General features: G+C 28.1%; 1 protein-coding gene across 1 annotated transcript in view; it reads left to right on the top strand.

Moving 5' to 3' along the window:
- Window positions 1-8,922, top strand: part of LOC111642187 (glutamate receptor ionotropic, delta-1-like) — a 19,785-nt gene extending 10,863 nt beyond the window's left edge. The window contains exons 2-8 of the mRNA XM_023388489.1: window positions 3,366-3,427; window positions 6,349-6,452; window positions 6,525-6,615; window positions 6,694-6,852; window positions 7,442-7,651; window positions 8,230-8,459; window positions 8,672-8,922. Coding sequence (XP_023244257.1) covers window positions 3,366-3,427; window positions 6,349-6,452; window positions 6,525-6,615; window positions 6,694-6,852; window positions 7,442-7,612 — 587 coding nt within the window. The 3' untranslated portion in view covers window positions 7,613-7,651; window positions 8,230-8,459; window positions 8,672-8,922. The remainder of the gene's footprint in view (window positions 1-3,365; window positions 3,428-6,348; window positions 6,453-6,524; window positions 6,616-6,693; window positions 6,853-7,441; window positions 7,652-8,229; window positions 8,460-8,671) is intronic.
- The last annotated feature ends 6,399 nt before the right edge of the window (window positions 8,923-15,321 follow it).

Below are 15,321 nucleotides of genomic sequence, written 5' to 3'. Positions count from 1 at the left end.
TTTTTTTTATAAATTTCAAACTGCGCTAAACACACGTCAACAAATTTAGCAAAAGGAAATAACTACTGAAAATTAAACACGTGATAAAATTTGGATAATCATCACGTGGCTGGGTCTTACTAAAGTGAAATTTTCATCTTGTGTTCAGTAGTTTAATCTACTTGCCAATAATGGGTTATTTTATAGAGAAACAAAAGATACTAAATGATATTTAACTCTAAGATTTTATATAAATTATTTAAAAGAAAATATTTTAGCATCCAAAATCAATATTTATATATTGCAGACAGCTTTCTGTGTTCGAAACTGTTATAAATATCAGTTTATTAACTGTACTCTATTCAAAGAGTTATTCTTCAAAAAAATTTCATGTTGTTTTACAAATGTGAGAAGTTACATAATATTTGTTGTAAATTAAATAAAATTAATTAAATTAAATTAATTTTGTGGTTTTTAATTAAATTATTACAAATAACTTAATAAACACAGTAACATTTCTAAACTTTACACTATTAAATTATGGCTTATAAGATGATAACTTTTTAATACTTACTTATTACTGATATATGTTGAATTTGAACAAAATTGCTGAAACACTTTCCGTTCATTTCGCCTAAATCTTTATTTTAATACAGAAAAATTCGCGTTTATTCTAATACAGAAGCATTTGTCTATTTTTGGGATTCAATTATACACAATAGTCTGCCAATTTAAAGTTTTGCTTTCATATGGAAATATAAAACATATCAACAGAAATTCAATAGCTTCAAAGTTCCATATGCTTCATATCTTGATACCATTTATGAAGTAGTTAATTTGTTATTACTTATCTGTATATTTATTCATGCAAAAATGAATAATATCAAATATTAAATTTATAACACATAGGTTATAGTGATTTGATGCAATTTGGTGTAGATTTTGTTTAAACCAACAAATACTCGTAAAGAAGTGATAAAATTTAATATATATATTTTTTAGATATATGATTCGTTAATCTTTTTCATTATCAGTTGTTAGTTTTATAAAATAATTTACAAACTCATTGCTTGTTTTTGTTTAAAAATAATCTTGATAAACGCCAATTAAATGGTTCAGGTCATTAAAAGTCTGCAGAAAAATTTAATTTTTTTGTAGACTCATATAGAAAAACGAGAAAAAAAATTTCGTTATTTCTTATTAGATTTTAATGCTATATTTGATAATGAATTTTTTGTGAGAGATTCCAGTTTACCTAATAAACTTGGTATTTCCGAATATGCTTGGTATAAAATATATAATATAAAAATATAATGATATTTCGGCACTTTTTACAAAGACTACATCGTCACAGAGAAGAACGATAGTGAAAAAATCTACTCTTGATCAAATCAATGTTGTATGTGAAATATGTCCAATTTTATTAACTGGAAATATATCGACTGATGTTTATTTCTTAAGAGAACATAAAAATGTTATCAGAAAATTTGCTTAAAACACCTTCCTACCCACGCTCGAGGGTGGCTCGAGCAAGGTTTATAGAGTTAAAATAAACCGGGCGTCGTGGCCCTCATTTCTTTTTTTTTTATATTTGGAATGTTTTTTAGGTCCCCAAATATTTTCAAACTTTTTTGCCCGCGCGGAAAAATGTTATCGCGATTTTAATGAGCCTTTGATAAGGCTCGATTAAGGCTTAATTGTTTTTTAATGTTTTTTTAATGGGAGTTTTTTATCAAAATTAAGTAATTGTTCTAAAGTTGTAGTGCACCAATTTTCCTTCCATAAAGTTATTTAAAGCTGCTTTTTGATATCAAAAACGACCTCCGATAGTTTTTTAATTAATAGATTTATTATATATATGTTTAATTAATTAGGGGGTCGGAAATCGCAATAAAATTACAATTTTTTAAAACTATTTAAAAATATAGGTTTAATTTCTAGTCACTCTACTTTATAACCTTCTCCTCCCGAGACGTCTATGAGAATGTCCCAGGAAATACGACACCAGCTGTTCTCAAGGTCATTCAGTTGCCTAAACAATGACTCATCAGTGTTAAATTTCACAGAAAGGTGAGACAGAGGAAACTAAATGATGAAGCTTTTTAACCAAAATTAACGTTTTTCTTTTGTTTTTTTTCAGTTTTAAGTATGTTTTATGCTTAATTAAATTTTTTTTAAAAAAAGTGGACAAGAAGCGGTTAATAATCACAGTGTCTGTCAAAAATGTCTACAGGCATGCTGCTTGGTGTGTGAATACTTTACTGCACGCTCTCTACATCAACATCGAAGATTATTAATTTATTCTGTCTTAACTTCCTCCAAATTTTGCTATATTTGTACAGAAAAGTAAGTAAATTGAAACAAATCTAATGCGTTTAACACACCAAATTTTAATATACAGTCGACTTCCCTATAAGATCATAGATACGTTCCATTCTTTAGGAATCCGATTTCTTACGAGTCTTTCCAATCACAGCCCGACACGTGTGAAGTTTACGGACTACGGCTGATTAAAAGGTTTTCTTCCATAGTATTAATCGGTTCTAGACTAGTCCGACTCAACATTTTCAAAATACATATATTTTTTTTGGAAATAATCCGTATAAACTACGCTATACACAAAAAATTGTAGGATTACTTACCGAGTATGCAACATTCGACATCGCCATTGCTAAAGCTTGTTTTCGTCGCGAAACAGCTCAGCAAACATCGGCCGATTTCTAATAACTTATTTTTCTGCGAAAACTTCGTTGAACTTTGGAGACATCATTAATATAAATAATTTTAATCGCCGTTGAATAAGAAATGTTTCTTTCACAAGAAATGTATAAAATTACAGTACTGTATTAGACTTACGGTACCTAATTTACATACTGTACAGACGATAGTTAGCGTAAAATCTCCGTAGCGTGGCGCCATGCTAGACGGCGGAAATTATATATTTAATTATAACAAAGTTACAATAAGTTAATATATAATTATATATACAGTACGTAATTTATATATAATTAATATATAATTATATGTACAGTAACTAATTTATATATAATTTATATAATACTGTCCAGACGATAGAAATATCTCTGTAGTTGGCGCTACGGACGGCAGGAAAGTAGTTCGGCTGCCCGATGATGTTTGAGGTAATTATAGGAAAATTTTACTGTTTTTTACGGATACCGGTCACAATTTTTTCGTAGTTTTATAGGAATCGTAATTATAGGGGGTCGACTGTATATCATAATTTATGGCATCACCAAAATTTTAAATTTTTTGCTTAATAATTACTAAACTTCTTGCTATATATTTTACACATAACGTATTTAATTAACAAAAATATATGCAAATATATAACAAGATAAGCATTTAAATTGTATCATTTCTAACAGAACAAATCATGGAAAATACACTCAGTAGAAGATTGAATAAAATAAAAATCACTGGAGTACCTGTAAGTTTATTTTTTAATTTTCATATATGTTGTTACATAATATTTTTAATTTTCATTTTTTAATATGTTTAGTTTTTATCTTATTNAATAATTTTAATCGCCGTTGAATAAGAAATGTTTCTTTCACAAGAAATGTATAAAATTACAGTACTGTATTAGACTTACGGTACCTAATTACAGACGATAGTTAGCGTTAAATCTCCGTAGCAGGGCGCTACGCGGCGGAAAAAAAATATATAATTATAATAAAGTTACAATAAATTAAGTAGTCAAGTTCAAAAACACTTCACAGCCAGTTAAATTTTAAAACTTAATGTATATTGAAAATAAACGTATGTACAGTTACAATTAAAGTTCACATATAGGAATTACAAACATTAGATATTAACAAAGTTCAAGGTAATTATCCACTGCAACAGGTCCGTCGGAAAAGCACCTTGCGACGTACAAATTCAAAATCCACAATAATACAACAAGATAAGGCAATCTTCTAAAACAGCTTAGGCGAACTAAGGTCAGCGTGAGTTCACTTCCTATGTCCGAAGCCAACTGAACTTCCCGCCAGAACTTCAATGCTTTTATAGGATTGAAACAGCATTGGATTCCACCAATCAGCATTTACCAGCTCTATAAGACGTCCGCCGATGNTTACAATTTTTTAAAACTATTTAAAAATATAGGTTTAATTTCTAGTCACTCTACTTTATAACCTTCTCCTCCCGAGACGTCTATGAGAATGTCCCAGGAAATACGACACCAGCTGTTCTCAAGGTCATTCAGTTGCCTAAACAATGACTCATCAGTGTTAAATTTCACAGAAAGGTGAGACAGAGGAAACTAAATGATGAAGCTTTTTAACCAAAATTAACGTTTTTCTTTTGTTTTTTTTCAGTTTTAAGTATGTTTTATGCTTAATTAAATTTTTTTTAAAAAAAGTGGACAAGAAGCGGTTAATAATCACAGTGTCTGTCAAAAATGTCTAGAGACATGCTGCTTGGAGTGTGAATAGTTTACTGCACGCTCTCTACATCAACATCGAAGATTATTAATTTATTCTGTCTTAACTTCCTCCAAATTTTGCTATATTTGTACAGAAAAGTAAGTAAANTATATATAATACTGTCCAGACGATAGAAATCTCTTCGTAGCATGGCGCTAGAGAGCAGAAAATAGTTCGGCTGCCCGATGACGTTTTACGTAATTATAAAAGTTTTTTTTACCTTTTTTTACAGATACCGTTGCAATTTTTTCGCAGTTTTATAGGAATCGTAATTATAGAGACCGTACTTATAGGGGGGTCTACTGTAATACCAAACTCTTAGACCACGGTTACACTAGTGTTATATGAATGAACCTAATTAGGATTATTAAGAATTATGTTGATCCATTTCTTTGAGATAAATTTTATTCCACAAAAATGAGCTCCACTATATTGGTGATCTCTTTTCGTATAGATCATTCGTTTCTTTGTTGTAAAACGTCCTTGAAAAAATTACAATTTTTTCAAGAAATTTTCTCTATGTAAGCAAATCAGTGAACAAATTAGGACAACTGTACTAATAACGTTTTTCTCGTATTCTTGAGCAGATGACACTATAATTTAGATAATAAACATTATCTGTAAGTATTTTGCATAAAACAATATACTGTAATATTTATTTTTTNCATGCTCTCTACATCAACATCGAAGATTATTAATTTATTCTGTCTTAACTTCCTCCAAATTTTGCTATATTTGTACAGAAAAGTAAGTAAATTGAAACAAATCTAATGCGTTTAACACACCAAATTTTAATATACAGTCGACTTCCCTATAAGATCATAGATACGTTCCATTCTTTAGGAATCCGATTTCTTACGAGTCTTTCCAATCACAGCCCGACACGTGTGAAGTTTACGGACTACGGCTGATTAAAAGGTTTTCTTCCATAGTATTAATCGGTTCTAGACTAGTCCGACTCAACATTTTCAAAATACATATATTTTTTTTGGAAATAATCCGTATAAACTACGCTATACACAAAAAATTGTAGGATTACTTACCGAGTATGCAACATTCGACATCGCCATTGCTAAAGCTTGTTTTCGTCGCGAAACAGCTCAGCAAACATCGGCCGATTTCTAATAACTTATTTTTCTGCGAAAACTTCGTTGAACTTTGGAGACATCATTAATATAAATAATTTTAATCGCCGTTGAATAAGAAATGTTTCTTTCACAAGAAATGTATAAAATTACAGTACTGTATTAGACTTACGGTACCTAATTTACATACTGACAGACGATAGTTAGCGTAAAAATCTCCGTAGCGTAGCGCCACGCTAGACGGCGGAAATTATATATTTAATTATAACAAAGTTACAATAAGTTAATATATAATTATATATACAGTACGTAATTTATATATAATTAATATATAATTATATGTACAGTAACTAATTTATATATAATTTATATAATACTGTCCAGACGATAGAAATATCTCTGTAGTTGGCGCTACGGACGGCAGGAAAGTAGTTCGGCTGCCCGATGATGTTTGAGGTAATTATAGGAAAATTTTACTGTTTTTTACGGATACCGGTCACAATTTTTTCGTAGTTTTATAGGAATCGTAATTATAGGGGGTCGACTGTATATCATAATTTATGGCATCACCAAAATTTTAAATTTTTTGCTTAATAATTACTAAACTTCTTGCTATATATTTTACACATAACGTATTTAATTAACAAAAATATATGCAAATATATAACAAGATAAGCATTTAAATTGTATCATTTCTAACAGAACAAATCATGGAAAATACACTCAGTAGAAGATTGAATAAAATAAAAATCACTGGAGTACCTGTAAGTTTATTTTTTAATTTTCATATATGTTGTTACATAATATTTTTAATTTTCATTTTTTAATATGTTTAGTTTTTATCTTATTTAAAAGTGAAGAAAATTAATAACACTGTAGTCTTTGATGGTTTCGACTTTCAATTTCTGAGTTTAGTCATTCAAAATTTGAAAAATGTTCAGTAAGTAAATTAATTTTATTTATACATAAAAATGCATTCTAATATACAATTTTTATAAGATATTTTACATAGATATGAAATTATTGAACCTGTTGAAAAAGTATTTGGGATTAAATTAGACAACGGCACCTGGAATGGTGTCATTGGAAGAATACAAAGAGAAGTATGAATAACAATAACAGTTCAATTAAATTTGCGAAATAATTATAATCGTCTACAATATTTTATTTATATTTGAAAGGAAGCTGATATTTGTGCAAAATTGGTATATGCGACTTACGACAGACTTGAAGCATTGAAATTTACAACTCCTGTTGCTATTAGTAAAGTTTTATTTATTGTTTCTGGACCTGAACAACTGTCAAAAATAACGACAATAATCAGGCCATTTTCATTTCAAGTGAGTAAACTTGTTATATTATTTACTTTTGAAAAATTACGTTTTTTAAAATAAAATATCTTTGCATGAAATAAAAAAAAAATTCGTATGATTGGGGATGTTCTTGTTGGTTCATTATTTCGAAAATATCTGGACTCGTCATTCTCTACCCACATTCCTATTGTAATTCCGGCTGATTCTACGAAGTTTTTGTTAACAAAAACCTTCATATCGTCTACGAAGAATAAAATTTACAACAAAATAGCCAATGTTAGACTTTTTCCACTAATACAAACATTTCTAAAAAATTTACAATATTAAATTAATGAGCAATCGGATTTATATTTACAATTCAAGCTATTATATATATTATGTTTACATACTGCTATCTCCAATAAGCATATAAAACCACCCAGTTTGTACTGAAAGTTACATTACTTAAATACAATTTTTTTTAAAGATAAGCTCGATATACAGCGGCAAACACTGCTAATTTAAGGTGGTAAACATAAATTTTAAATTAAATAAATTAATAATATAAAAAGCATTGTGATTATGTCACATTAAATGTGCTTATTCATACTAATATATTTCATTGTATATTTTGCAGGTGTGGATCTGTGTTTTTGCTTCATCATTTGTTACTGCAATTGCGTTTTACTGTATTGTTAAAGGAAACGTTTATTTTCTCCACAAAACGACTTGGTGGACCATAAAAAAAATTTGTTGGTTTCTTATTTGCAGTTTAACCCGTCAAGGCAAGCAAATACATATACATTAATTCAACAAACAACTTTTATTATATAAAAATATATTACAAGTATGTAAATAACTATAAAATAGTGTAAGTCTAATACCATTTTTACATTCATATTAATTTATTAAAAATTTTAACGTAATTTGTAAAAAGGTCTGTTGAATTTTGCTTTGTAAAATTAATTGTAGCGAGTAAAATAATGGAAAAAAAACTAATTATAATCAGAGAATTAAAGTGATGGTAAGAGAACTGTTAATAGGAACATGTTAGTGAATTGTTTCATAGATTTGTAGTGGCAGGTTATCATCTGTACTGTTTCCAATTACGTGCAGAAACATCAAAATTATATAAGCAATTGTATTTTAGGAATATAAGCAATGCTTATATTCTTAAAATATCATACATATTCCACACCTGATGTCTTAAGTAATTGAATAATACTAAACTTAAATTCTTTTTAAAAACTAAAGTATGTGTTATTCTCTAGAGTTAAAACTTATTTTATGTTAACTGATACAATTTTACAACGAATACGTGATGCCGAAATTATAGAAAATAACAGAAGATGAAAAAAAGGTGCATTGCTGCACCTATCATATCTTTTATGACATATTTTATGCAATTTTTACAATTTCTTGTAGGAAGTGAAATAAATCAAGATAAAAGCACTTCTTCGAAAATTATTATTGGAGTTTGGCTACTGGTGACAACCGTACTTATATCAGCATACAGTGGTGTCCTCTTTTCCTACATGGCTTATCCCGCTTATGAAAAGGTTCCGAGAACAATTGAAGAACTCTCAAATGCAGTTAAAATTCATGAATATTCTTGTGGAACTCTGTCATATTCGGCTTATGAAAAAATGATAATGGTAAATTACTTCAATATATTTTTACTTTACATTTTGTATTTGAAAGTTTACATATGTTGATTGTCATAAGTAAGTGCGATCGTGTCGATAACAAATTTAAGGTAATTATAACAATATAACAATGCAGTGAGAAAGTGCCAAGAAAGTTTTTCTGAAGAAAAATTAATACAAGTTAATAATACATGTTTATAATGTTTTATTTTTCATTCTAGGATGCGCCCAAAGGTATGGTCAGTATTTTAGGTGATTACATAAGAAATAATCCAGATAAAAGATTTCCTACCATGAACGAAGGAATTAAATATACACTAAAACATAAACACGCACAAATTATACCTGAAGGTATGTTAAACTCATTAACGATTAAAGAGAAAGAAGTATTAGTAATTTCAGAGGAATCGTTTTCAACTTATTCATTAGTATTTCCTATGAAAAAACAATTTAAATTTGAAAAAGAATTTAATAAAATGTAAGTACTTAGTTTTATATCGTTAAAAAGTACTGACTATTTAGATGTAAACTTTTTAATTTTCATATATCATTACTTATATTTGTACACTTCGTTAATTTTTTTACATATTATTACCTCATACATCGTTTAATGTAAATAATAAAAACAATGATATTTTTATCATTTCTGGGCAGTTCGAAGATTTACGAAATAGAGTACAAATGAAAAGTTTATATTTTTGATTTATGTCTTATTATTTTCTTTAAAACACTTTCATTTTCATTGACAAGATAACTTGTCAATTTTACATAGCGTTACGAAAAACTAAGTCCTTAAGGCCACTTCTGAATATATTTTTTTTTTTTTTGGAATGTTTTTTAAGTCTCCAAACTTTTTCAAAAATTTGGACCCGCGCAAAAAAAATTTATCGCGATTTTAATAAACCTTTAATGATGCGCGGTTAACGTTTAATTGTTTTTAATGCGATTTTTTTATCAAATTAATTAATCGTTCTAAAGTTGTAGTGCACAAATTTGACTTTGGTAAAGTTATTTAAAGCCAGTTTCTGATGTCAAAAACGACCTCCGATAGTTTTTTAATTTTTTTAATTAATATATTTTATTATATATAAGTTTAATTAAGTCTGGGGGTCGGAAATCGCAATAAAAATTTTAATTTTTTAAAAATATTCTAAAATATAGGTGTAGCTAGTATTCATCCTACTTTAAACCCTTGTCCTCCTGAGATGTCTATGAGAATGTTTCGGGAAATTTTACTCCAGCTGTTTTCAAGGTCATCCAGCTGTGTAAACAATGACTCTTCAGTGTCAAATTTTACAGAAAGACAAGAGAAAGGACAATAAACTTTGAAGATTTTTCTTCAAAATTAACGCATTTCTTTCGTTTTTTTCCAGTTTTAAGTATTTTTTACGTTTAATTACATTAATATCAAANTTTTTTTTAGCATTTTAAAACTTTTATAATTTTTTTTAGCATTTTAAAACTTTTAAAATTTTTTTAGCATTTTAAAACTTTTATAATTTTTATTAGCATTTTAAAATATTTAAACAACGAAAAAATGTAACATAATAAACAAAGAAATATAAAATAACAACAACGAAAATTACTATAAATACAATTACAATAAATTATATTACAATTATGAATTACAATTAAATTACAATTAAAAACAATGCAAATTAAAAGACAGAAAGAAATTCAAATGATTAAAAAAATTAAAACTAAACACGATTCTCCTGCTACTTTTACAAAATTTCTTATTGCAATTTCATTCGAAATTTTAAAACTTGGAACAAATAAACAACGAAAGGACATGAAATAAATACTATTTAAATTAACACAATTACAATGAAATTCAAATGAATAGAAAAAATGTCTGGTTATGTATGGTGTCGATACAGGTAAATAATTCAGCAATCCGTTTTTTTTTTTTCAAGTTTGAAATTTAATATTTCGCATGTCCGAATCAGCATGTTTATTCTACAAATTTATGTCTAAATAGTTCTTGCTTTTATTTGCCAGGGCAGGTCTTATGGGTATATATTTTTTCCTATAAGTTAACCTAATAGTAATTTTTATATCTGCTTGCAAACCTTAAGTTTTCACACTCTTAGTTCATATCTCATAACCAGTGCTGATTTCTTCTCTGCAATTTTGGCATAATCCATGGTAACTTTTTGTACAAAATTCAAAAATATGTGATTACAATCTGTTCTGAGTCAGAGGTGCTGAAGACCTGTTAAAGCACACAAAATATTTGATTTTTTCACATAAATTTCTAAATTAGCTCTTTTCATTATTATATTTAAATGTTAAAAGAAATTTTTCAACACCTCAAATATAGACGTATATGAGAATAAATTTCTAAAGATTTTCTAGACAAAAATCATGCCCATACATATCAATAGCAGATGAAAAAATGATTTTCATTTCATTGTGGCGCAATTTATATGCTGGTCGATAGGTTACAATTAATACCTCTCTTGCTCTAAAAGCAACCTTAACATCTTGAACTATATTAAAATTTATCATATCATTTGAAATGGATAAAAAAAAAATTAATATTAAACGTGATTTGCTTTTTACTTATAAAACTGTTTTTTACGACTTCATTGGACATTTTAAAACANGAAGCAATTAAAATTATTTGAGAAATTGTTATGAATGTCTTGGAAGAAGGGAAAAAATGTCTTAATTTATTTTAAAAATTAAAGAAAACTCGTTTTTCATGAAATGAGTTAGAAGTAGTAAAAAATCTTGTTCTTCATATACTTTTACATGACTCAATAACGTTAAAAGCGGAACGGACATAAGTACCTTTAGCGTTTGAATCTCAGATAGGTGTGACAAGAAACAAGTTCATACACCAAACAATAATCTCAGTATTTCGTATATAATTTATTAAATTTAATATAAAAGAAATTTTAAAAAACTCGCACAAAAATTATTAGCATTGTAACTGTTATCTTGAATCGCAGTACTGTACTGTGTTTTAGGGTGCGTAGCGGTTAATATTTATGTTGGAAATGCAGCAACGCGTTACTTAACTTTTCCTGTAACATTTGGTAGCGCAACCTGATATAATATGTTCTTTGAAAATTTTTATATTTTTATATATTATAGAATTGCAAAATGCTTTATTTTAGGTTGAAGATGGGTTATGTAAAAATTGTAAATGCTATTGTTATTAAGTCAGACTCTACTGTAGATTCTGACAACCTCCTGATTCCCTCCATTTTTTCGACCTTTCACTTCCAAAATTGATCAGCACTGAACTCTGTGTCAATATTTGACAGGTGAAAAAGTCTCAAAAATAAACATGAGCTGCGGTTGTTCATGCATGAGCTATCGAGGAATTACTGAAATTCGGTTATTTCATAGAATGCGCAACTGGTCGAAATCTATATGTAATTGCGAACTGATGAATTATTGATTTAAAATAATCGCAGAATATACATAATATGGAATTATGTTTCTTTTTATTTAATTTTTTTTCCGAATTTCAAAATTTGGGAATTCTGCCTTACACAAAAAGTTTCAGTATTATGGTGCAGATAGTTTTATGTCCTTAGTACTGTCTTTCATTTCTTATGCCTACTTAAGCTTTTTTTATTTTTTTTTCTGAAAGCCGAAATATTGTACGAATTGAAACAAAAATAACAGTAAGCCGANAAAAAGCACAGGAGTTATTACGCTTCAAAAAAGATGAACAAAATCGTGCCTTCAAATACACACACACACACACACATCCATCTATACATACATAAAAAGCCGCGATTATTGTTGAATTTCTGGACGTTTCAAGATCCCCAGGCTCTTATAACATTCACGATATGTAAAAGTCTTTGGAATCATTTTTACACCGATCGCCATACTTTCCCTCTATTATATACAACAGAGCCGAAAAAGTATAAATAATGTAGTGACTATAAATTTGTCGCATTGAATTACAAGTAATATTAAGGGATCCTATTTATATTTTTGATGTCTAAAAACAAGAGAAAATTGAGACGTGTGTTCATCCTGCACATATAATTTATACGAATGGTAAAATATAATATATAAATTAACGTAAGTGATTTGAAATGTATCTGAAATCACTTACGGTGTAGTAAGGAATGGTCGGTATAATTATACCTTAGTAGATTGTACTTTAATATTAATATAAATCAACTATATTCTCGGAGAACGTCCTCGTCCTTTAGCGGCTAATTCCGTACTTTATTATAATACTGTATAATTGTATTATACTTTTATCCACCGTGGTTATTTTTTGTGTACTAGGATTTCGGATAATAAAAAAAAACAATTTGAATTAAAGTATATTTACTGTCTATACTGTAATGAACATGAAAGATTTTATACGAACATTACAGAATAGATCGAGCATTTCGGGTCAACGTTCCTCCTCATCAGGTATTATTATCTTTATTTTCATAGTTGAATACATATCTATCTTTCAACCTTTTCGGAATAGACCTTTAAAATGCCATTTTTTAACTTTCCCAGCAAAACTTTTTCTAAATGTTTACCTGTTTATTACAACATCACTTATTCGTTAAACGAATTACCAACTCTTCATCTTACTGAGCAATTATCCACCAAACACATCTCACTCTGCAGCTCTATGGGTATATTAAAATCTAAGCATAAAAAAGTAGCATCTGCTAATAACTAATATTAAGAGATCCTATTTAAATTTTTTTATATCGTTGACCAGAAATTTTCCATTGGAGTATAATAGCAGGTAAGATTATGTCACAATGAATATATTTTAATTGAAAATAATGTGTTTCGTTTTCCTCATTATAACAAGCCCAAGTGGACTTCCAATTTAAACATGTTATAATGACACAAAAATGTCTAAGGTGGATAAATGTATAATATAAATAATGAAAAACAAGAAGCACTTATTAACATATTTTATAACTATATTTCATATAAACAGTAATATAATTTACCTGTTAAAGCGATCGCGCGAAATCTCGTAAAATGGCCGAATCTTATCTATTGCTTGTTTGTATGCAGGATTAATGTGATTTTTTAATATGGACGTTCCAAATTTAATATTTGCGGGGTCATCCTGCTTCAATAGGCCTTTTTTCTTGCCCCGAAATTTAAAATTATCCAAATTCTTTGGATTCACGAATCCCGCTCGTCCATCAGATGTTGCCCTGAAAATAAAAAGAGAAAATTTATATAACACTATAAATGTTAAATACCGAAACCTTTACTCTAATTTTAAAATCGAATATACAAAAATTTGCCTATGAGCACTTATGCAAACTTTTAGAAAAATTATNAGGGATCCTATTTATATTTTTGATGTCTAAAAACAAGAGAAAATTGAGACGTGTGTTCATCCTGCACATATAATTTATACGAATGGTAAAATATAATATATAAATTAACGTAAGTGATTTGAAATGTATCTGAAATCACTTACGGTGTAGTAAGGAATGGTCGGTATAATTATACCTTAGTAGATTGTACTTTAATATTAATATAAATCAACTATATTCTCGGAGAACGTCCCCGTCCTTTAGCGGCTAATTCCGTACTTTATTATAATACTGTATAATTGTATTATACTTTTATCCACCGTGGTTATTTTTTGTGTACTAGGATTTCGGATAATAAAAAAAACAATTTGAATTAAAGTATATTTACTGTCTATACTGTAATGAACATGAAAGATTTTATACGAACATTACAGAATAGATCGAGCATTTCGGGTCAACGTTCCTCCTCATCAGGTATTATTATCTTTATTTTCATAGTTGAATACATATCTATCTTTCAACCTTTTCGGAATAGACCTTTAAAATGCCATTTTTTAACTTTCCCAGCAAAACTTTTTCTAAATGTTTACCTGTTTATTACAACATCACTTATTCGTTAAACGAATTACCAACTCTTCATCTTACTGAGCAATTATCCACCAAACACATCTCACTCTGCAGCTCTATGGGTATATTAAAATCTAAGCATAAAAAAGTAACATCTGCTAAGAAGTAATATTAAGAGATCCTATTTAAATTTTTTTATATCGTTGACCAGAAATTTTCCATTGGAGTATAATAGCATGTAAGATTATGTCACAATGAATATATTTTAATTGAAAATAATGTGTTTCGTTTTCCTCATTATAACAAGCCCAAGTGGACTTCCAATTTAAACATGTTATAATGACACAAAAATGTCTAAGGTGGATAAATGTATAATATAAATAATGAAAAACAAGAAGCACTTATTAACATATTTTATGACTATATTTCATATAAACAGTAATATAATTTACCTGTTAAAGCGATCGCGCGAAATCTCGTAAAATGGCCGAATCTTATCTATTGCTTGTTTGTATGCAGGATTAATGTGATTTTTTAATATGGACGTTCCAAATTTAATATTTGCGGGTTCATCCTGCTTCAATAGGCCTTTTTTCTTGCCCCGAAATTTAAAATTATCCAAATTCTTTGGATTCACGAATCCCGCTCGTCCATCAGATGTTGCCCTGAAAATAAAAAGAGAAAATTTATATAACACTATAAATGTTAAATACCGAAACCTTTACTCTAATTTTAAAATCGAATATACAAAAATTTGCCTATGAGCACTTATGCAAACTTTTAGAAAAATTATTACAGTTTAAAGAATCTTTTCATTCAATGTCTGAGAAAATTTCTTATCACACTGTAAGCTAAAGAAAGCATCATATAATATACTCATGAAATCTTATTAATTTGGTTGAGGAAAAGAAGTTTTTATAAATTAAGCTTAAAATTTCAAGAAGTATCTTATTATAAAACAACATATAATACTAAAACATATAAATTTAACAACTTTAAAATTATATATCTATTAACTGCTGATTTAATAACTTATGACAATA

This window comes from Centruroides sculpturatus, unplaced genomic scaffold (assembly GCF_000671375.1).
Source record: "Centruroides sculpturatus isolate CEXI.00-Female unplaced genomic scaffold, Cexi_2.0 scaffold1596, whole genome shotgun sequence".
Classification (NCBI taxonomy): domain Eukaryota; kingdom Metazoa; phylum Arthropoda; class Arachnida; order Scorpiones; family Buthidae; genus Centruroides; species Centruroides sculpturatus.
The sequence above is the reverse complement of the archived record's forward strand: the minus strand, read 5'-3'. Positions and strand labels throughout refer to the sequence as shown.